The sequence below is a fragment of the Zalophus californianus genome, chromosome 9 (genome assembly GCF_009762305.2).
Source record: "Zalophus californianus isolate mZalCal1 chromosome 9, mZalCal1.pri.v2, whole genome shotgun sequence".
NCBI lineage: Eukaryota > Metazoa > Chordata > Mammalia > Carnivora > Otariidae > Zalophus > Zalophus californianus.
The window spans coordinates 61,419,205-61,442,564 of record NC_045603.1 but is presented as its reverse complement, the minus strand read 5'-3'; the positions used below and the strand labels follow the sequence as shown (position 1 = coordinate 61,442,564).

General features: G+C 51.3%; 1 protein-coding gene across 1 annotated transcript; it reads right to left on the bottom strand.

The window, feature by feature from the left end:
- Positions 1 to 764: 764 nt before the first annotated feature.
- On the bottom strand, positions 765 to 6,868 carry KRT5 (keratin 5). The gene is made up of 9 exons (XM_027592373.2): positions 6,200 to 6,868; positions 5,442 to 5,656; positions 4,628 to 4,688; positions 4,422 to 4,517; positions 3,680 to 3,844; positions 3,169 to 3,294; positions 2,654 to 2,874; positions 1,889 to 1,923; positions 765 to 1,427 (listed from the first exon to the last, which is right to left on the bottom strand). The coding sequence occupies exons 1-9, from the start codon at positions 6,755 to 6,757 to the stop codon at positions 1,129 to 1,131; spliced, it is 1,776 nt and encodes a 591-aa protein (XP_027448174.1). The 5' UTR covers positions 6,758 to 6,868; the 3' UTR covers positions 765 to 1,128.
- Between the last annotated feature and the right edge of the window lie 16,492 nt (positions 6,869 to 23,360).

Below are 23,360 nucleotides of genomic sequence, written 5' to 3'. Positions count from 1 at the left end.
CTCAATACCCATTCCCACAGCTTTTCAGTCATAGTTTGCCTTCACCCCTAAAGGGGCACAATACATCTTTAACTTGGATGCTCGGATGCTCAGATGCCTCCATAATCTTGCCATTGCACACAATCTTTGCAGACAAGATCTTGAATGCCTGGACTTTCTCCAGGAGCACAGGTATGACATTACACTGATGAATCCTCCTCCAAAGAGATTCACTGGACACACTCATTCAGGACATGCAAATACAAAGGAGCTCACAAAGAGGCTAGGCCACTTCTCCACACCCAGTGCAAATTCCTGCTACCTCAGTTAAATACCTGAAATTATCTGGTAATCTGAAGGTCACCCTGACAGTGTCAAGAAACAGCTACTGACCTGCTTTGCACCCACAATACTAGAACAGGCCTAACATCTTTTAGGCTTTTTTTGAGTTCTGAAGGCAACATATTCGTTATTTACAATTTTTACGTAAGCCCATTTATGCTATTACTTGCAAATCAGCCCACCATGAATGGGGTCCCTCTCCAACAAGAGGCTCTAAAATCTGTCCAAATTACAATCCAGACACTCCTTCATTCTAGAGGTTTTAGCAGCATCTTTTCACACCTCTTGGAGTCCCTGGACCACCCATGTTGGCCACTTGGCCTTCAAGATCATTCCATTCTCCCCAGGAATCATCAGAGGAACCAATCACATCTGGACAGATTGACCCTCATGGGGTCTCTAGGCTGGTTGTAGACCTTGAAAAGACAACTCTTCACAACAGCTTATATTATAAAAGCATTTTTATTGAACACACTCTGGAGGTAGTCAGAACCAGAACAAAATTTGGGATTTAGATGGGGACCCTGTTCTGAAAGTTTAGATACCAGAAAACTTTGGATTCTTCTCTCATCCAGGACTGTGCTATAGAGACCTAAAGGCTGATTTGAAGCAGAACATAGAATCACAACATGGGAGACTAGAGACCGGGGATTGGACCCTTCTGGAACCAAGAAGGCTGCTCTGCAATACATTGGTCTAGACCACACTCCAGAAAAAGAAAATTTGGCTTGGGCAACCGCCTGGAAGAGGCAGTCACCACAGGCTGGGTTGCTGCGCTTGGGAGGCAGTGTGACTTGCAGCAGGCTCTTAGCTCTTGAAGCTCTTCCGGGAAGAGGAGGTGGTGGAGACAAACTTGACACTGGAACTACTGCCCCCGCCACTGCCAAAGCCCATCCCCATGCTTCGGCCACTGCCCGCACTGAAGCCAGAGCCACCCCCACTGAGCCCGCCGCCCAGGCCGACGCCTCCACTGCTGCTGGAGTAGTAGCTTCCACCGCCACCTCCGCCAAGACCACCGCCAAGGCCACCGCCAAGACCTCCACCGAGGCCACCGCCAAAGCCACTGCCACCGCCATAGGCAGAGGACACGCTGTTTGTGATGACAGCTGCAGAGAAAGGAGGGAGGACTTGGTCAGACCAGTGTGCTAGATCGATCCTACACATCCCAGTTACTCGATCCCACTAGTGTTAACACTGTCCCTGGCCTCTTTCACAGAGGAGCAAAAGAGGCTCGGGACTATGCCATTTAGTTAAGGTCCCTAAGAGAAGGTTGGTGAGCTCAGAAGGCAAGGGATGGTGCTAACTCCTCAGTGGGTAGGGACAACAAGGGGAGAGCGTACAGGATGTATGGGATACCGGGCCTATACTTTAAGAAATGAGACATGAGCCATGTTGGTTCATGTCTCAATCTGTGCTCTTCCCCCTCCACCACCTCCTTCTCTCTAAATATATTAAAAAACCATATATTGGGATGGGAGTTTCTGGTATGTAGAAACAACAGGATTCTGAGTTGGCACGAAATACCCCATATTATTATCATTGTGAAGGTCTGTTCAAAGTTACTTACAAATGTTGACTGGTCCAACTCCTTCTCCACTCAGTCTAAATGGGAAAAATTAAAGTAAGAGTTAAAAACTCCCCAAAAGACAGTACTAGTCATGTTTAGAGCTTGTTCTACAACCAAGGAGCCTGCATGCCCCAAAGCTGCTTACGTTAGAGAAAGAGATAGCCCTGTAGAGTGACTTCCCAATGAGGAGGAGTGTTGACCTATTTGACCTAGAAACAGGTTATCGGAAGAAGACTGCAATTCACATTCTCCTCCACCCATTATACAGAAAGCATGAGTAAGAGGCTGTGGAAACTCTGAATATGTACGAAGCAGTTTTGGCCTGGTAGGAGCTTACATGCTCTGAGGGAATTTGGCATGGACAGAAATACTTCTAAGGAAGGATGCAGTGGGTAGTGTCAGAAAGTTGCAGAAAATGGAGTAGTTTGAGAATCCAAAGGCAAGTGAATTTAACTCAGCTGGAGTAATCATGAAAGGCTTTCTGAAGGAAGTGGTACTTGAAGAACAGGGAGGACATTTGTTGAATTGCTTGAAAGAGAGGGATTTGGTGGTGGGAACAGGGTCAGAAAAGTGAGTTGGGACCACATTGTGTAGGTCAGCTGTATGCCTAGGTGTCAGATTGAAACTGGATTAGTGAAGAATAATTATTATGTACAAATAGTGGTCACTTGTGTGTGTGATTTACACCCTGTAGTGGAGAAGAAGCTCCATTTTATTAAATGTGAGGCCATCCTGGGCTTGTGAAGACAGCCATCTGTTGCCCACCTGCACTCCTCGCCCTCCAGCAGCTTCCTGTAGGTGGCGATCTCCACATCCAGGGCCAGCTTGGTGTTCATCAGCTCCTGGTACTCCCTCAGCAGCCGGGCCATGTCCTGCTTGGCCTTCTGCAAGGCGTCCTCCAGCTCAGCCAGCTTGTTCTTGGCATCCTTGAGGGCCAGCTCCCCGCGCTGTTCGGCATCAGCGATGGCGTTCTGCAGGTTGGCGCACTACAGAGGGAAAGAAGTGAGTGGGAACCCTTACGGAGCTGACCTAGGCCTGAAGTGTCTCTTTCTGGGATTCCAGGGAGAAGCCAGTACATTTGTCCTGGTCACCGTGGATGGTGGAACACTGAAATGCTGGTACTTGCTCCAGCTCTGGTGTGTGTGTGTGTGTGTGTGTGTGTGTGTGTGTGTGTGTGTGTGTGTGTGTGTGTATGTGTTTATAAAAAGTAAAACAAGACAAAACAGGTGTCCCTTTCAGAGCTCAGGCCTCTTCCTTGCCTTCTTGTGACCTCTCCCTACCTGCTTCTTGACATTGTCAATCTCGGCTCTCAGCCTCTGGATCATCCGGTTCATCTCAGAGATCTCTTGCTTGGTGTTGCGGAGATCATCCCCATGCCGGCCCGCTGTCTGCTGCAGCTCTTCGTACTGAAGCCACCAGAAAAGAGGAAAGACCCCATTTATTTGAGAATGGAAACACTTTCTCAAAGCTCACAGGCAGGAGCTACCAAGAGGTGGCAAGTAGTGTTATCTGAGGCCTGGGGCTGGTTTCAGCTTTGTCCAAGTGGACCTGATCTTAGATAATTTTCCCTTTAGTGCCTTTGTTTTCATAGAGACACAGGTGTCGGATTCAGAATGAGATTCTCCTTAAGGTTCTTGAATTTATGTGGCAAATGTATGCATGACTGTTCCCATTAAGTCACCCCATGAGGCCTCAGCAAGTTTCAGGAGCCCCATCCTTAGCATTTTGTCAATGGCCTGGAATCCTAGACACATGTCCATCCCTTCACTCAGTATTTGCCACAGCACCCACCTTGGTCTGGTACCAGGACTCGGCTTCCGTCCGGCTGCGGTTGGCAATCTCCTCGTACTGGGCCTTGACCTCAGAGATGATGCTGTCCAGGTCCAGGGAGCGGTTGTTGTCCATGGACAGCACCACAGACGTGTCTGAAACGTGCGTCTGCATCTGGGACAGCTCCTGCAGGGAGATTTGAAGTCAGTCATTCTGTGTTATTTAATGTTGGGTCCATTCAAATCTACCACCCATTGTGGTATGTCAACTTGAGAAAAGAAATAATAACCACCTACATCAAAAATTAAGTTAATAAACAATCCAGATCATGACTCAATCTAGTTTTTAAAAAACTTTAACAACTTTGAACCTCCATGAAACCCCTATCATGTAACCTCTCACACTCGCATCTTCTTGGGCCGTAACTTATTTTAAAAGAGGCTAGCTGCATGGACTGTATGCTGGCAGAAAACAGAGAGGGGATGCCACTCCAGAAAGGGAAGGTGGCCAGAAAAGGTGTGCCTTTAGTAAAGCACTCCAAACCTCACTCTGCAAAATGACTGCTGAAGTGATCTTTTACTTTAAATTTGACTTTCTTTTTTTAAAGTGTTGGCTTCATAAGTAATAAAGTATGAGTAGTACCAAAGGGGGAGGAGAGACAGAGGTGTGCCCACAGCTTAAGAACCACTGAAGTCAATCCTGGAGCCCCTAATTCCTGGTGATGGCCCATGTCTCTAGGTCCCAAATAGGAGACATTTCTTACCGCCTCAAAGAACATCTTCATGAAGTTGATCTCATCCATCAGGGCATCGACCTTGGCCTCTAGCTCCACCTTGTTCATGTAGGCAGCGTCCACATCCTAGAGAAACAGGGATGGTTGGCACTGCATCCGATTTTTACCCTGACTTAAATGAACGACGTCTTAAGACAGCATAGCCACGGGCTATGGGCTGTCTCCTACCCACGCACCTTCTTCAGCATCACAAACTCATTCTCAGCAGTGGTACGCTTGTTGATTTCATCTTCGTACCTGGTGGTAAAAAGGATAGCAAGTGCTGATCAGAGGATGAGGGGCAGGTTGGGCCTGGGGTCTTTATTGCATGAAGACCACTGTGAGCCTGCCTTCCCACTGGGAAGGGTCTTCTGACATCATACAGGCAGAGAGGGAGGGAGCACTGGTAGTATGAGCCCCTGGGCAAGGTCCTCATCCATGAGGACATTGGTTTTTCTGTAACTGCCTACCAGATAATCATTATATTATTGCTATCATTCAGTTGCTTCAAGAACATTCTCATAAAGAAGCTGTGTTATTTCTTCCCCACTCCACATCTAGTCAAGTTCCCTAGTGTTTTTTTCAACTTTCACAGCCTTGTGAAAAAAACAAACAAAAAACTACCAACCCGTAAGGACTAAAGAAATTATTTGAGCCACTAAGTTGGGTTTGGGGAAACTCCATCAGAGAGCCCATGCTGTGGGCTTCAAGTACACTGGGGGAAAAAGCCCCAAAGAGCAAGGATTACATGATGGCTCATTTCACCAGGTGGTACCAAGGGCACTGAGCCTGTTGCTCTGGCTGGTGGCTAAGTGCTGGTGGTACCAAGGGACTGAGCTTGGGGCTGGTACTTTCTAAACATGAACAGGATATTTTTTTCCAGTACTTCAGGTATCCATGGAAGGTACACGAGTCTAGCCAGTGGGGAAGGCATAAGTGGCAGCCTGGTTATAAAGTACATCTGGTGCCAAGAAGACATCACCCGTCCCATCTCTGCTCCCTGAGACCCACTTGTTCTTGAAGTCCTCCACCAGGTCCTGCATGTTCCTCAGCTCCGAGTCAAGGCGGCCCCTCTCCCCCAGGATGCTGTCCAGCTGTCTCCTGAGGTTGTTGATGTACTGCTCAAACAAGGGCTCCAGGTTCTGCCTCACGGTCTTGGTGCCCTGCTCCTGGAGCAGAGTCCACTTGGTGTCCAGGACCTTGTTCTGCTGTTCCAGGAACCGTACCTGGAGAGGGCAGAGTTTGAAGGTGAAGAAACTTGAATTTCATGTTTCGATGATCAATTCACCAGTTTTCCTCCCATTTCATGCTGGTCCCCTACACCTCTGCATGCAGTGCCTGGCCCCGGGCCCCAGGAGGGGAGGTCCAGAGTGAGGTGTTTGCCCTCACTCCTCTGTGAGAGACAGGACACCCAGACTGCACTGGACACAGCTGGGCAGCTGGGCAGATACTCAGGCTACTGCCCGATGAACTCCTCTACCTTTCTATTCAGTCAGCCCTGTTACAGAAAGCACAGAACTCTTCTCTTGGCCCCACAGTCAAGGAGCCCATATGAGGTCATCTCTGAAGGGGAAAAGTAAGGCCCTCTCTTCTAAGCGGCCAACGAAGCGGTCCAACTAAGAAAATGGGCCACAAATCCAGGACACAGAAACAACTGTAACGGCCAACTATGAAGGTATTTGCACAAGGTCAGAAAATCTCCCTTCTTCCCACTTTCTTTGACATTTACTCCACACTCATGATGGTTTTTCACAAAGGATCCCACTCACCTTGTCAATGAAGGAGGCGAACTTGTTGTTGAGGGTCTTGATCTGCTCCCGCTCTTCAGTCCGCACCCGCTGGATGGCGGGGTCGATTTGCAGGTTGAGGGGAGTCAGGAGACTCTGGTTGACAGTGACCTCTTGGATGCCTCCAGGGGGGCACACGGGGAAGCCAGGACCACCGAAGCCTCCTCCAAAGCCAGCGCCGCCACCAAGCCCAAAACCTCCACCAGCTCCACCGCCAAAACCAAATCCGCTCCCGGCTCCACCTCCGAAGCCATAGCCGCCTCCGGCACCAGCACCTGCACCAAATCGGTTCCTGAAGCTGCCACCACTAGTGCTGATGGAGATCCTCTTGGAGCCTCCCAGGTTGTAGAGGCTCCGGCTGCCATAGCCACCTGCTCCGCAGGCACCCCCTAGGCTGACCCTGCCAAAGCCGCCACCGCCACCCCCGGACCGGGACACGGAGGTGAAGCTGGTGCGGGAGACAGACGGGGTAATGGCAGAGGCAGCACTGAAGCTACGGCTGCCTCCACTCCGGAAGGACACACTCGACTGGCGAGACATGATGGCTTGTTCCTGGTGGAGCAAGAGTACCCGGCACTAGGGGTTGGGAAGTGCTGGAGAGAACAGAGCTCAGCAGGACGCAGAAGGTGGCTCTGTTACCCAGAAACTGCAATCCCCCCTTTTTATTCTCTAGAACTGGGTTGGGCGGGAGAGCTGTCGAGCTGTGAATGATTAAGTGGGCTGGGCATGCCTGGGGGGCAGCCGTGAGCTCACCGTCACACCTGCACAGTGGTGTGGGGTGCAAAAGCTTGCTTCCTGGCAGGCTGTGCTCAGTTAGGAATAACCTTGCCTTACAGCGCTGATGTCCTGGCAGAAAGTTGGCGAAGCTGCCAGCCAGTCTCTCTTCACCACGGGGGCCCCGGGGCTGCGAGCACCCAAGAAGGACAGCAGAAAGTAAGGGGGCATTTGGCCAATGTCTGGAGGGCTCCTTACAGGACTGGGGATATCGTCCGCCATCTCAGCATGGTGTACACCGTCCATGAATTGGAGGCCAAGCCAGTCCCCCACTGGCAGGGAACTGCTCTCTTCACTCTTTTAGGCAGAGGGCTGTTGCAGTGACCTTGGCACTTGGAAAGGCAACGTGACCTGACATCTCAGCTATGTGCTAGAGGGGAAAATAGACTTCTGTCCTTTACTCCAGAATTCCCTTTCTTGGGGGAGGCAAAGTTACCATCCTGGAGCCCACTGCGCAGATTCTCTGGCAGAGTTTGGGCCAGAAAGGCTCCCCAGGCCGCAAGCTCCAGAAACAGAGAATGTGGGACATTCTCAGCCCTGGGTCTAGATCACTTTGCACCCTCCAGGGGCAGGCTGAGCCCTCCACAGCTCCTCCTGATTCAGTATTTTCTGTGGCTTTGACCTTTACCCTTGCTCTTTGGCCTCGCCAGGACCCTGCAGGGGCTTAGCAAACCCCAGGGGCCCCATGCAATCCCTCATAAAAGGTCCCTAGACTCAGCCTGGCAGTCACGTCTCTCTTCAGAGGGAGCTGCTCTGCCCAACACCCCCCCCCAGCCCCCCAGCTGTGTTCCAGCAAGCCCTCAGTTATTCCACTAAGGAAGAAATGAGTCATCGTATCTGTTGATACAGGCTGAAGGCTGCCACAAACACATACCTGCAGGAGCTTCTAATCTCATCATGAACATGTTGAGAATCTGCCGGCCTGTTATAACGGAGAACCGCCCCGTTGCAAGCCGTGGGGACCGCTGCACTTTCTCTAAGCGCCAGCCCGAGGTTTCCTTGAGGGACAAGGGAATGGAAAATGGAATTCTAAGTCTATGGATCGTCCTGCCAAGTAGGTCCCGTGGAGCAGATCTGGGGGACCAGTCAGCTGGCATCACAGTCGGCCACAGCTGCCTTAGGGAAGACTCCTTCGAGACCCCTCTGCCGTGCTTGTCCAGGTGGGCCACGGCACCACATGGAGGAGAGGGGTCTGCTTAAGTTTTAGCAAGTGTCCTTCTTAAACCACACCCCTCCTTTTGGCCACAGACCTGAGTGGGGCCCACATTTCAGTCTCCCCAAAACAGAAGCAGGACTCTAAGTCAGCACAGCACTGGGCCATTAAGAGCTGGGGCGGGGTGGGGGGTGCCCCTGGGGAAGTAGGGGATGGATTGAGAGCTTTGGGGCTGAGGGAGTACATTCTCAAGAGTAAAGGAATGAGGACCCAGCCCAGACTCAAGAATCTCTAGTCAGGCCGGCGGTTGGCTCCAGGGAAGCCGCAGCTGTGGGAAAATGATTCGAAGCTGCCGGGGATCAGCTAAGATGTGCTTGTTCACCACAGAGGGCTGTGATGAGCAAGCAGTGGACAGGTAAATCCAGACAGACAGACCGATGGCCAGAGCTCACCTCACAGGTCTTGGGCAATGAGGTCTGGGTTGCCTCCCCGCCTGGAGAATTCCTGAGACTCTCGGAGATTGATTTTACCGAGTTCGCCAGTTTCATACTTTTTGCCTCTTGGGGAGCAGATGTGAGTGTCTTGGGGACCCTGAGACATACTGGGGGACTCTCAGCCCCTGAGAGATCAGATCCAAGCTGAAAGCAGGTGTCTGAGGACTCCTAGCATGGTTCTCCCTCTCCACTGGGAGATCACCAGCTGGATATGCACCCCCCACCCCCGCACAGGTCCTGGGTATAGTCCACTGCCCCTGGGGAAGCCCCACCCCTCCCGAGACACTGGGACATTCTCTTCTCTCCATCCCTCCTCCTCCTAGCTGTGTAGAGGAAAGAGAGGGACTCGGTGGAACAGGAATGCATTCTGGCCAGGCTGAGAATCTCTAGAGTGTGCCAAGCTCAGAATCAATGCCAGGGACCAAAGGTGTGTGGGTGGTGAGTAACTGTGGCAGGGAGTGTTTGGGTGCCTGACTTGGGGTGGGGGGGAGCGGCACTTTTCTGTCCGAGTTTTGTGGGAACCCTCCCCACGGCAGGTAAGGCAGCCCCTCCTGCAGTGCCAGACATGGACAGCTATAAATAATGGGGGCTCGGGGGGAGCCAGGCACCGGTAACGCTGCAGTGGGAGCATCCCACCCCAGTCTGGCATTTCACTGTGGCAGGAAGAGAAGGATTACATGGAGCTCATCCAGCTTCTCTGCTGGGCACCCGCAGAGGGAGTTACCAAGCCATGGCAGCTCACGTTGCCTAGCTTTTCCCATCAGCAAAAGACGAGTGCAGGGCTAAGTGAGCTGTAGTGGCTGGCCCTGCGGGTCTCCCCGCGGAGGGAGGCAGGACACCCTAGCCTCCCTCACAGAAGTGTGCCTCACAGAGCAGGCGGGGAGAAGGGTAACCCCAAGGTTAGGGAACACACCTGGCTCCCCTTCACATGGCCACCCCACGCTCAGCCCAGCCTGACACACTGGAGGTGCTCAGCAAACATTTTTTGAATTGAACTGGCAGAAATAAGGCATTTCCCTCCACCCCTTCCCCAGATCTTGGTGTGAGGCTCTCCCTAGCCCCATGCCAAGTGTCTGAGTCCCATCCACCTGCTTCTGTCCTGGGGTCCGTATTCAGAAGGCAGATCCCTTGTCCGCTTTAGCCTGGGCACCCTCTGAAGGCAGAGCTTATAACTCTTCATCCTTTGCGCTTTGCTCCATTCTTCTCCCACCACCCCTGGCCCTGAGGGCACTCTGCACCTGAGCTCCCTAGCAGCCCCTGTGCCCTTCCCCAGTCTCCCTGTACCCCTCTGGGAGAGAAAGAAAGTTGTAATGTCCTCGCCTTTGCAGGCTTTCAATCCCATGCATGTTCAGCACAAAAAGTGGGGAGCAATAGTTGGAGCATGAATCACCCTATTCACTGGGCAGAAGCTGGGAGCGCAGAGCCATATCCGCCAGGATGGGCAAGGGCAGATGGACCATGTGCCAGCCCCGGCACCTCCGCACAAAGCCCTGCCTCAGGGAGGCACCGACGGAAGAATTTTCCTGCCTCCACCCAAAGTCAGCAGAATCCTGCCCCCACCTCAACTCTGGGTCCCAGCTTTGATCTCAGCTAGAATCTCAGGATTGCAGAGCCATAGAGGAGCCCGGCCCCTCTGCGGACTGGGGAGCTGAGTACACCACCCCACCCTCCTGTGGCATGTGTGCCGGGGCTTCCTTATGCTGCTGGGAGGGCCACCCCACCTCTCCGGGACTGTCAAGCCCCACAACTGAAAACAGACCTGGGTAGGAACGCAAATGTCCACAAGCAAAGCAACCACTCTGCCTTGGCTGGGGTGGTTTCTGGAGGTGGTGTCCTATTGCTGTTACTTGGGTCATGGTGATAAGTGGCCCTTGCAGTTGATTTTTCTGCAAGGGCTTCACACAAACTGGGCTGCAGCATAGGTAGAGAAGCTTGTGGGCCTACTCTGGGCTATGTCTTGGTCCTCAGGTAGCTCCTTGCGCTGTTGGGACCCCGGACGAAGCCTAGCCTTGCCCTGAAGTTTTCCCCCATGGTGCTGGGAGGAAGCACAATCTGCAGATGCAGAAGGAGAGGAGCCGTGCAAGCTGGAGTTGTAATTTCAAGCTGGCTGGGGTTGGCAGGAAGGGTGGGGCAAACATGCAGGAGGCCCTGGGGAGCTGCCTTGCCCCCCCAACACACACACTGAGCAGGCGATTGGCGCTTGTGGGACAGAGCTCTGAGCTGCCCTCCGACAGGTCCCTGCAAGTCTGGGGAATGCTCTTCCCTCATTTGAAGGGTGTTTTGCCAGTGGCATACCAAAGCCTTTGAAAATCCCCCTGGGTTGATTGAAACTATGGGCTGGAAATCAACAAATACTTGAATTAGTCAGAGGGACTTAAAAAAGGATACACAGCAAAATCCTCTATGCTTGGCTTTCTCAGGGAGGGTGGTTTTATTTTTTTAATAAACACATATAGAGGCCTCACCACATGCAAGGCACTGTCCTACAAACTTCTCACTGTACACCTAAAATGGTGAAGAAACAAAGAAGGGCTTTTACCATTTTCTTGGCATTTGCTTTTGTCCTCACACGTGGGTATGAGTGTGCCTGGAACTCTGTGAACTTGCAGCACTTTCTCTACGAAGGAGAAGCAGGGACCTGAGTCATTTAACCCAGGTTTCTATCCTGATGGGGTCAGAGGTTAGGGATGCAACGAGCCCCTCTTGCATCCCTAACCTGCCGTGTTCTTTTCCTCCCTGCTCCTTCCTCCCCCCATCACCGCCGCCACAACTAGGGAAAGGAAGGAGAGGCAGAGGCCGGGGCTGTCCTCTCCAACGGAGCCTCTGCTTGGTGCGCTGCTCCTCGTCCTGCCCTAGGGTAAGGCACAGGGACAGACACTGGTTTCCATTTCTCCCCCCCGCAGCCCCCCGCCAGTACTGCGTGAGCTGTAATCACGTGGGGTGAGCCGGTACAGACAATGGTGTGGGGGAGGTGGGGAGAAGAAGATCCAGGGCCATCTCAGGAAACACACTGGGAGCTGGGACAGTCCTGGAGGCACATGGACACCTTCCCAGCCCAGGCGCACCCTCCACGCGCTCCCCAATCCTGTCCTCACCCCGCATAGGCACAGAAACTGCTGGCTTCGCTCATTGTCCACCGGGACTGACGGTCACGGTCGAGGGCCCGTGCAGTGGCTCTTGTCTCCGGCCAGCCTGTGAGGGCAACAAAGACAGAGGGCCTCAGATGCCACTCATCAGTCAGCATGTGTCAGCATCCTGCAGCAGTCCTAGTGGGGAGGAGGCTCCACCCCTGAGTGGGGATAGAGGGGTGGTCCTTGGGGACACCGTTTCCCTCTCGGGACTGCCAGGACCTGAGGTGGGGTAGCTGGGACTCTGGGGCAAGACTCCAGAGGATTGTGGTTATCCTATTCAGTGTCCCTGGGGCAGAAGTTTGGGGATCGCCTACTACCACTCTTCTCCCTACGTCCCTGACACCAGACAGAGGGCAAAGGCCCAAATGCCTCTACAGTAGTCTATCCCAGATGGCCGAGATGTGTCTGACAACCACTTCTCACAACGTCACATGTGTGGCCCTGTGTCTTGGTTCAGCCTCCAGCCTTTCCTTCTATTCATATTTCCCTTCATATTTCCCACCCTTGAAACTCTCTACACCAAGACACCCAGATAGGGTCCCCCAGAACCTTACTCTGGTTGAACAGAGGCCATGAAGTAGAGTGGGTAAGAAGGGGTGACCCAGCCTGAGGGTTATTTGGCATTTTTTATTCTTTGGGAAGAATGGGCTACCAAGTGGTCTCATAGGGATTAGACCAACTCCTTGAGTGAGGCCACCCTACTCAGAAAAGAAATGAACCCCATCTCACTCAGATATGTAGCCTCATTTCTTTTGGTGACCCTGAGCCTGATTTCCTCACGCTCTTTTTGAAATAAATGGCTATTGGAGCCTCACTGTGTGCCTGAAATTGTGCTAAGATTGAACATGTGTTGTCTTATTTACTACTCACATTACCATAGGCAGTAAAGCTATTATTATCCCTGTTTTCTGAACCTCAGAAAGGAATCGTGTCTTGTCTAAGGTCATTGGCTAGTAAGTGGCAAACCTGAGATTAGTCCCCAGGTCTGGCTGTTCCTAGTGCCTGTGTTCTCAACCAGCACCCAAGTGGTGATACCCAGGGGACCCCGAGGAGCCCAGCACCCCTGTGATGTCCATCAGCAGCCCACACATCAAAGCCTCCTCAAATCACCATACCATCTAAATGAGAAAGGTGTGCTGCTCTACAGACCAGCTCTGAGCCAGCCCTGCCATGCCGTCGCCTCCTCCCAAGCAGATCACAGTCCCTAGACCCCAAGCCCTGCTCATGCAGAAATTCTGGAGGCATCCCTAAGGCTATCAACCCCATGATGCCCTCACAAGGTGGGACTTCCTGACTCTGGATCTATGAGGCCTGGGTGTTCTCCACTCAATCATCAGCCTTCCCAGACAGGGTATGTGTCAAGGAGTGAACAAAAGCTTCATTCACGATGACCCCCCCCACCCCGCCCCCACCATGCCCTACTTCCCTCCTCAGCGACCCAGGAGCCCCACCCGGTTTGAATCTGCCTCAAGGGCCTGTCCCACCCATCGACCTCCTCACCCTCCAGACCTCCCCGGAAAGGGCAGTCTCACCATTCAGGACCAGGGAGACATTCGGTGGCAATTGATACCTCCCAGCCTTCCAGAATGTCATGACCTATCCCGCCTCTCAGGCAGTCCTTAGCTGCCAGCTGACCTGGGCATTCCCGAGGGCTGGGGCCCCTTACCCTGGTGCCAGCCATGGCCTCCTGCAGGTTGGCACACTGCCCTCAGCAGAGAACAATAACGTGTTATGGTCTGCAAGACCTCAGACATAACATGGCTCCATTGTTCTGAGTCTGGAAAATGATCTCACATTAACCCTGAGAGTTGAAGTTATCCCCAATCACCTGGTAAAGTGCGGCCTTCCTTTGCTCAAGAACACACAGTAGCTTCCTATTGCCTTATACTCACCTCCTCATTCCTCTGGATCCCCGTTCCTCACCATCCTTACTACCATCTGGGGTGGGCACAGGTCCATGCCCTAATCCCCACAACCTGGACAATGTTATGTTACCTGGCAAAGGGAAATTAAGGTTGCAGAAAAAGTTAAGGTTGTTAATCAGCTACCCCCAAAATTGGGAAATTACCCTAGATTATCCAGGTGGGTCCAACATAATCCCAAGGGTTCTTAGATGTGGAGGAGGGAGGCAGAGGGGAAGTCAGAGAGACGTCAAGCCAGAAGACCACCATGGCCATCTTTGAAGAAGGGGGGATGGGACCTGCAAACCTTGGCTTGCAGGTGGGTGGCCTCTAGAAGCTGCAAAAGACAAGGAAATGGATTCTCCTCTACAGCCTCCAGAAGAAACACAGCCCTGCCCACACCTTGACTTTAGCCCAGTGATACCTCTTTCCGACTCTGACCTCCAGAGCTGTGAGATAACTTTGTGTTATTTCCACCACTGAGTTTCTGATCATTTGTTATAGCAACAACAAGAAACAAATACACTGTCTCTATCCAGATTCCACTTTGGCCAAGGAACCTACTCTTTATCGTCCATACCACACCCAGGTAACCCTCTCCCAACCTCAAGACCTCACCCCTGCCTCCTCCACCTAGTCCTGCCCACCCTTCCCTCCCAGTTCCTCTCCTCACAGCCCCCCTGTAAAAGCTGCCCATGGCAGAGGACCACCCTAGGTCTCATTTACTTGCCCATCCCCCATGTTGTGCCACCAGGCACTGGACTAGGCCCATGGAACAGCAGTGAAGAGGCTGTGTTCACCATCTGTTGTGGTTCCTCTGTTGGATGCATGTTTTTCCACCCCAGGGACTATATGCATTCTGGGTTTTTGTTCACTGCTCTAAGTTGGAGAGTTCACTCCAGATGGGTCCCTGAGTCCATCTTCCTCAGGACTGACCTTTCCCTCCTGACCCCTCCACATTGCCTTGCCCCAAGGTTCAGCAGGAGCGGTGCCTGGCACAAACTGACAGTAGCAGGTGTTTACTCATTGGCAGAGGGTAGAAAGAACCTGGGCTGGAATTACACCCATCCTTTGGTTACTATTTGATGAGGGTGAACCATCAAGTGCATGTCTGCTCTTGGGCTGGGCCCAGCCTGCTTGGTAAAGACCATCCAAATTGCCAGGCTTCATCCTGGTTGTCTTGAGGGGATTGGTCTTGGCAGTTCAGTGGCCTCATTTCCTGGTCACCTGAATTTGCTCATTCCTGGTTTTATCCATCTTGGGTTCTCCCCCTGTCACCTGCCACCAACTATAGGTCTTCACGCTGGTGTGGCCAAGAAAGGCAAGATGGCAATTTGTAGGAAAGAGTCTCTGACAGTTGGTGAAGAATGTGTTCTGGAATATGACACCACAGCTGGTGTCTTGCTAAGGACATTGGCCTCATGGACAAATGCTGACATTTCGCAGTGGTCCAGTTCCTTGTGAGGGAGGCAGTGGAAATGGCCCCACCCTTGCCCAGACAGTCCTCAGAGGGCTTACCCCAAACAGAATGGGCTTTGTTCATCTTCCCAAAGCCCCATAGCCTTCTTGGTTTGCCAAAAACAGAGAGTACCCTTTCTTTGTATTGGGATCTTGACCGAGCTTCTACTCTTTGAAAAGAATGGGGCATACCTAATATGAAAATAGCTCTGGGCTGCTCAGGAATCCTGCCCTCCCTGTCACCTTGCACCCTCATGACGATTCCCACAGCCTGTGTCCTCTCCACATTGGTCCAGGGAAATGAGCATGGCTGGCTCACGGCTCTTCCACTGGTGAAGGACAGCCCCGGATGGAAGTGGAAGGATCCGAGTAAAGTGATGTTTGGCTTTACTCCCTGAGGAAACCTGTGCAGCATGGTTATCCTAACACCCAAACACTACAGGGTTCAGATTGCCAAACTGGGCCCCACCTCGTGAGTCAGTTGGGCCTCCAGCACCATCAATTACCTGCCTCAGTGTGGTACGGGGATTCAAGCTGGGCCTCAGGCTGGGCAACAGGTTGGCCATGTTCTTCACTCTGACATGCTCAGCTCCAGGCTGTGGTTGTTTTCTGTGGACCAGAGGCTCGAGATGTCTGAGGCAGGGTCTCCATCCGAACATCTCCTGAGGGAAGGAGCGCCGTCTGTCAGGTTCCACAGAGTCTCACTCTCCCTGCTCTCATTCATTCCATTCCCAGCAACCAGAGTTGGCCTCAACTGGCCTGCTGAGCATCTGCCCTCAGGCTGGGCCCTGGGAACACTGGCATGAACCTCACCTCAGCTGCCTCTGAGAACATGGTGGTCGTGTCCCTCCCACCTTGCCTCATTGGAGAGTCACACTGTACTTGCTAGGAGGAACCCGAAGGGGTACCCTTCCCTGGCCCTACTGGAGGCCAGTGAGGAGACCACTCTCCCTTGCCCCAGGGCCCATTTTCAGACAGTTCCCATTAGAAGAAAACCCTTCCTCACTGCGAGTTGAAGTCACCTCCCCACAACATAAGCTTCTTGGTCGTAGTTCTGCTCAGTGGAGAGAAACAGAAGAGGCTCAAATTTCTCTTTCCTTTTGGCAAATGTTTCCACATTCGGGGACACTTCTGAGTTGCTACCCCCTCTCTGACTTGGAGGACACTGACTTCCAAGGAGAAAAATGTGGTTCTATCCCAAGCTGTCTACACTGTGGCAGCTTGCCCAACCCCCCTGCGCTTCTCACAGCCCTCGGGAGCTGGCTCTGCCCTGGCAGCCAACCCAGAGCTGCGCTGGGATAGCTGGCCTCCCCAGCCGGTGCCTGCTTGCCCCTCTCTAACGTGTACACACCTCCTCCAATATTTCCCCATCTACAGCCATTCAGGTGCCACGCCAGGATTTTGCCCATACCTACAAACCACCTGGACTGTTATTTTCTTTAATATTTTTGCTTTAGGTAGGCCTGCAAGTTTACCCAATATATTTATTTTATAAAGCAACTTTTTAACTATTGAACGACATCTTTTCTAATACACATCAAAATAACGTCGGGACTACAAAACAGGTGATGACAGAGCCTGGGATGGTTTTGTGTGCCAGCAGGCCTGGCCTCCATGCTTTGGGGAGCAGCCTCTCACGTGTCTGCAGGGAGGGAGCCAGGTTCCAGGGTCCCTCCTGCTCATCTCAGCCCCATCTTCAAGTCTCTGCACCAGATTTCTTGCTAACGTGTCTCCAGGCTCCTCCCTCTGGGGTTCTTTAAAGTAGGACCAGACCATCCCCTCGGTTTCCTGGCTCCCTGCATCCATTCTCCACCACAAGGCCAAGCCTTGCTCTCTGCTCTCAGGCCTCTTCTCCCACCAGGCAAGGAGGAGACCCCTCTGTGGCACTTAGGACAGGGCAGGGACAGGGGGCAACACCTGGGCTGCATTATGTCCTCAGAATGTCCAGCTGCAAACCCTGGGCCAACAGGTACACCTGACTCAGAGTCAGGGAGGTGGCAAGTCCATTTCTGTAATTATACCATTGAGTGTCTGGAAACCACAAATGAGCACTTAGAAAGCCAAATCACAGTCCTCACAGGGCGAGAGGGTGAGTGTAGCAAGCAGCAGCTTCTGACAGGGCAGTCAAAACAACTGGGGCTGTGGCCGCTTCAGCCCAGGTGTGTTTGGGGGAAGAGAGGGGTGGCTTTGGCACCTGACTCTGCCCCCTGTGATAGGTAGTGCCTACCTAGAGGTGCCAAAAGCCACTGTCACTGACCTCAGGCAGGACCTAGGAGAAATTCCTCAAGAGCTTCTCCTTTGGGCGCATTTGCCCCCTCCCCAGCACACCGGGCTCATGACCATGGCCACACTGGCCACCCCCTTAAGACAACCTTGACCATGTGGCATTCAGGCTCCTGCATGGCCTTGAGCATATCTGGCAGTCCTGCCCAGTTCACAGTACTGGCTCCAAGCTCACCATTTGCTCTCCCACACCTGTACCATTGGCCCCACACAGAGTCCCCAGCTTCATGGAACCCCTCTCCCAATACTAGTGTCTCAGACCTGGCTCCTGAAGACAGAGCCAAGCCCTGGGGCAGAAACAAGAGGGAAACTGAAATTTCCTCTGCCCCATCTCCAGCACACATACACCGTCCAGGTAGGAGAGTGTGGGGGCCATTTCTGGTTCATGCCCTAAGTGCACTTCATAGTCTCTCTGGCCCTAAGTTTTCTTATTTCTATAAAGTGGGCGTACTAATAGAGTTGTTGATGAGGATTTAATAAGGAAATATCCTTAAAGAAGCTAGCCCATGCCCTGGCACCCACGAACTCTCAATAGACGGTAGCTTTTTTCATTATTCCTACCTCTAATATTTCCCGTCTCTCTGATGGGCTCAGCACCATCACTTTGCCTGCTGCATCGTCCCGTCCTTTGACACCCACAGCTTGGCCTACATGCCTAGGTCTGCCCCAGTTGGTGTCCTAAGTGTGGGTCCTTATACTAGGTCACCAGGGCCCCTGCACTGGACCCTTCTTTAGCGGGCCCTGCTTTGGTTCCTTCCAGCTGTCCTTTCCCCACGGAACTAGGAGTCTTTAGGGTCACTGGGACAAGCTCACCTGCAGCCACTCTCCTCTTCTAGGCAATCCAAACCCCAGAACTGCCCACCCACTACCCAGCCCGCACCAGGCCTGTGCGGGTCTCTTCCCCAGGTCCATCTCTGGAGCACAGACTGCCTTGCTGGTGGCACTCCTCCAGTCTGTCTGCAGCTGTGGCTGGAGCTTGGAAGTGTAGGCCATCGTTCACATGAGGTCTTTGTGGTGAGGACAGAGCCAAGGGTAGGAAGAGAAGGGCAGGCTGTGAGCAGGGATCTGGGGCCCCTCTCCGTCCTGCCACATTCAGACCTGGAACTCTGAGGAGCCCAAGAAGATTCCATTTGAGCCTGGCCTGATGGTCTGTCTGTTGGGGACCCAAAGCCTGGATGTCTCAGCAGGAACAAGATCACCTCCTATACGCTTCTGTACTACCAGCCTTTGGCTCAGTGTGTGGAGGGGATGGGGCTACCTGGGGTGCTTGGGGCTCTCAAGAGGTCAGACGGTGAGCCTCCTGAGTGTATTCTCCTTGGTACTTCAAGTCTATGAGCCGAGGATGGGGGTGCAGAGAAGAAGCTACTGGGGTCTCCCCCTGTGACAGCAGATGCAAGGCAGAGGGTTCAAATATCCAGACCCTTTCTCAGAGACTAACAAAAGCTACTTATTTAATCAGTTGTTCTCGTTGTTTTTTCTTAGGTATTTCATAGTATTCTTCCCATTTTCCCTGCCATTTTCTGAAGATGCCTTTCTGAGAGTATTGGACCCCCCTCCCCCCCCCGCCGCCGCCACCATGCATCTGGAAGTAAGTTGCTAACTGGGATGTGTGAGTTCGGGCATGAATGCATAAATTAAAAACATGCTTCTCTATATCAAGTCAAGTGGACCTGATTTTTCCACCTGCTACCTGTGTGACCATGGGCAAGTTCCTTGACCTCTCTAATCCTCACGTTCCTCATCTACTAGATCTCTAAATAAACTCTAAGAACATTGCCAACTCTAAGACTCTGGTGTGTACCCTCTTTGCTCTTCCTTCCCCTTTATTCTGCAGTCACACCAGGGCAATCATCTCCTGCTCAAAGTGTCCTTCACATTCCTGCCCCTAAAGCCTGACTTCACCCAGGAAGCCACCACTGCTCTCGTCACGTGAGAAGAGATCTCAGCAGCTATAAGAGAACCTTCTCATTCAACACACAAGGAAGCTGAGGGCAAAGCGAGGCAATGACCTGGAGACAGAGCCAGATGTCCTTTCACCTCTTCACTTCTGGGGTCCACAACCCCCTGGGCCACCATTAGAGCTTGCACAAGTTATTATTTCTGTGAGCATCTGTGCCTCCCTTAGATCATAAGACCTCTGAGGGCCAGAACCATATTCCCACCCTCCACGCCCTGCACCAGCCCTCCTACAAAATCCCTGTGCCAGAGGGGGCCTCAATGTTTTAGCCAGGGTTCTCTAAAGAAACAGAAGTAACAGGAGATAGGTAGATGGATGGATGGATGGATGGATGGATGGATAGAAACAGATATTCATTATACGGAATTGGCTCACATGATTGGGAGGCTGAGAAGTTCCAAGATCTGTAGTTAGTAAGCTAGAAACCTAGGCGAGCTAGCGGTGTTGTTCCAGTGGGTGTTTGAAGGGGTCTGAGAACCAGGAGAGCTGATGTGCAAATTCTAGTCTGAGGGACAAGACCAATGTCCCAGCTCAAATAGTCAAGCCAGCAAAGTTTCTTCTAACTCAGCATTTTTGTTCTATTTGGGTACTTAATGGATTGGATGAGGCCCACGCACATTGGGGAGGACCATCTGCTTTACTCAGTCTGCAGATTCAAATGTCCATCTCATCTAGAAACACGCTCACAGACACACCTGGAATAATGTTTGGCCAAACATCTGGCACCCCATAGCCCAGTCAAGCTAACAGATAAAATTAACCATCACACTCAATAAATACCTGTTTAGTTCAACGAAGAGAAATTCCATTTTCATCTCTGCCAAAACCCATTGTTCCATTTGAAGCCTCCCTTCATTCTTATCTCTGACTAGTGTTGCGCTGGGGCCATTTCAGCTGGCTGACAACAGCCAACTGTTAGATTTTTAAGAATTTTGTGAGCTGCTTATTATACACAGCCATAATTTGACTTAAATCATCTAAGCTTACAATTAGATAAATTAAATTAAAAACAAAAGTAAGAAATGCTTAAAACTCGTAACTTCCTAGTTAGGTTACTATTACTAAGCTCCTGAGATGACTTACATCTCTTGAATCGGTATGGTGGAAATGCTATGCACTGATGTACACTCCGTAATCAGCAGCATCATATTGGTGACTTGAAATCACCATTATGGGAATATCTACACCAAAGGAATCACTGAACACTACAAATTAGAGCTTCATTCATTGTTTGTTGTTTTTTTTGTAATTTTAAAAATTGAGATATAATTGACATATAACATTATATTCGTTTCTAGTGTACAACATAACGACTCAATATGAGAACATATTTTGAAGTGATGTATTGTTCTGTTTATTGTCTAAAGCTATAATGTCTATTACAATTGCCACTAGCTCCATGTGGCCACCGAGCCCTTGAAATGTGGTTAGTCCAATTTAGATACATCGTAAACATAAAACGCACACTGGATTGGAAAAGACTTAGCGTGGGAAAAGAATGTAAAATATATCACTCACAATTCTGACATTGATTCCATGTCAAAACGATAATATTTTGTGTATGTTGGGTTAAGTATAACGTATCATGAGAATAAATTTTAGCTGTGTTTTTAGTGGGGCTACTAGAAAATTTTAAATTATATATATATGGCTTGCATTGCACTTGGGTTGGACAGCCCAGGCCTAGATTTAATTAAGTATTGGAGAAGATGTTGCACATTAAACTTAAAAGCATGTCATTTCTATAGCCATTATATTGTGAACAACAAAAATACCCTGACAGAATAACCTTCCAGTATTCAAGAACTATGATCTCATTTGCTGAAATCATCACTCACATCTCTGAGATTGAGTGAAGTTCCAACATCCATCTTCATTATTTTACTTTCATCTTAATCGTTAGGATGAGAATAGATCAGTGTCCCTGTGGGAGCTCTACTTTTTATTAGTTGCAACCACAGGCTACCATGGATACAGAGCTTCACAAATCAACTGAAAACATTTGGTGAGCTCAGCTGGCTTTCTAGAGTTTACCATAAAGAGTATTTTATTATTACTTGTAAACTGTGTATTATTTATTTTATATATCAGTAAAACTTGTAATAAACCTAGGTACAGGGGCACCTGGCTGGTTCAGTCAGTAGAACAGATGACTCTTGATCTTGGGATTGTGAGTTCAGGCCCCACGTTGAGTGTAGAGATTACTTAAAAAAAATAAAATCTAAGGGCACCTGCGTGGCTCAGTAGGTTAAGCGGCTGCCTTCGGCTCAGGTCATGAACCCAGGGTCCTGGGATGGAGCCCCACATCCAGCTCCCTGCTCAGCGGAGAGCCTGCTTCTCCCTCTCCCTCTGCCTGCCACTCTGCCTACTTGTGCTTTCTCTCTACCTCTCTGTCAGATAAATAAAATCTTTTAAAAAAATAAATTAAAAAAAATAAAATCTAAACCCCCCCAAAGCCTATGTATATACATATGTACATACATGCATGACATGTATGTTTGTATGTATATCTATGTATACACATGTTTTTCAGAAAGTTGGCAAAGCTTTTATTAGCACACGGCTGTCTCCAACCTTCCGGCCGCCCCCTGCCCACCCCCCCACACCGCAGGCCCTGCCCTCTGCGGCTCTGCCTGACTGTCCCTCCCTGTGCTTCATTTCCAAATCTGCAGACCTCAGAGGTGTGGACTAGAGGGGCTGCCCCACTTTGTTCCACGCAGGATGCCTTTTTTTTCAGTCTGTTCTCCTCTCACCCGTCCTGGCTGGCCTCCCTGTTCCGGGACAGCAGCCCTGAATAGCCAGTCACAGTGCCACGGAGATGCGGTTGCCGGGCTGGACACTTCGGGGAGCCCTGCCTGCCCGCTCTTGCCCTGGGACTCTCGAGGCGGGAAGTCATCTTGAGCGGTGACTACTGGCGCTCCTGCTCCACGGGGATGTCAGGTGGCCATTCCCAGCCCCTTCAGAGATGGGTCGGAAGTGAGGCAGAGGGGTGGCTGAGCCGCAGGGAGGGGCGTGGTGCAGGGGGTTGGTGTTCAGAGCGCTGGGACACGGCTCTGTAGGTTTCTGGTACCACCATCATCAAAAACAGTGAGTTCTGTCCTAGACGCTCGCTGCACAAGAAAACATCGCTCCTCCCTGGCTCTGCCCGCCCAGGAGCCCAGGGAGGAAACAGACACATCAGCCAAGACTACTAAAAGGCAGTGGGCACTTGGGGGTAAGACTAGCAATCCTGTTTAGAATAAATCACCAATAGCAACACATACATGTCAGGGGTAAGGCATGGCTTCAGGAGGAGATTCCGGGGGTTTGGTTCAAGGAAACGTACAGGAGTCAAAGCTCCATTATGGTGAGGAGACACTGAGCAGGAAGGCAGGGGCTCTGAATATCTGGGTTAGTTCCCTGAAGGAGGCGGAGTTCAGACACATGGGCTCAAATACCAGAGTCTGGGGTACGAGGAGAAGACAGGAGGAGACAGGCACTCTTGCTGCCGGGAAGTCAAATTAGGATCAGAGTGCCCAGGGAAGCCCTAAACATTACCCTTGGTTTCCTAGGTCGTTACCATTGTCTCAAAAGTAGTAGTGAGAATAATAATAATAATAGCGGCTAACATTTATTGTGGGGCTGGCATTTTATGTTTCAACTGCAACGGTGCCAGGAGGTAATTCTTCTTCCCCTTTTTGCAGAAGAGGAAACAGATGGAGAGAGGATAATGAACTTGCTGTAGGGCGCGGCGCTGCCTGATGGCACCTGGGACCAGAGCCCCAGCCCTGCAACCGCACACAGCCTCGCCTCTGCAGCGCCGGGCCGGCATCATTGCGAACGCTCGCGCTGGGTTCCTATAGGCTTCCCCTCCATTGTTCCTTCTGATGATTTTCTAAATGTTGTGTAGTTGACAGAGTGATCTCATCCTCCTTGTTGAGACGAAGACACAGAGATCACAAAGAGGTGGCAGCTTGAAACAGTTCTCCCTAGTCCCGCATGAACAGAGGAGA

Bases quoted from the DNA above. Each gene is read 5' to 3' on its own strand.
- KRT5 (XM_027592373.2), bottom strand. From the start codon at position 6,757: ATGTCTCGCCAGTCGAGTGTGTCCTTCCGGAGTGGAGGCAGCCGTAGC. The intron at 4,518-4,627 runs GTGCGTGGGTAG...CTGTTTCTCTAG, and splicing joins AGTTTGTGATGCTGAAGAAG to GATGTGGACGCTGCCTACAT. The intron at 2,875-3,168 runs GTAGGGAGAGGT...TTCCCTCTGTAG, and splicing joins TTGACAATGTCAAGAAGCAG to TGCGCCAACCTGCAGAACGC.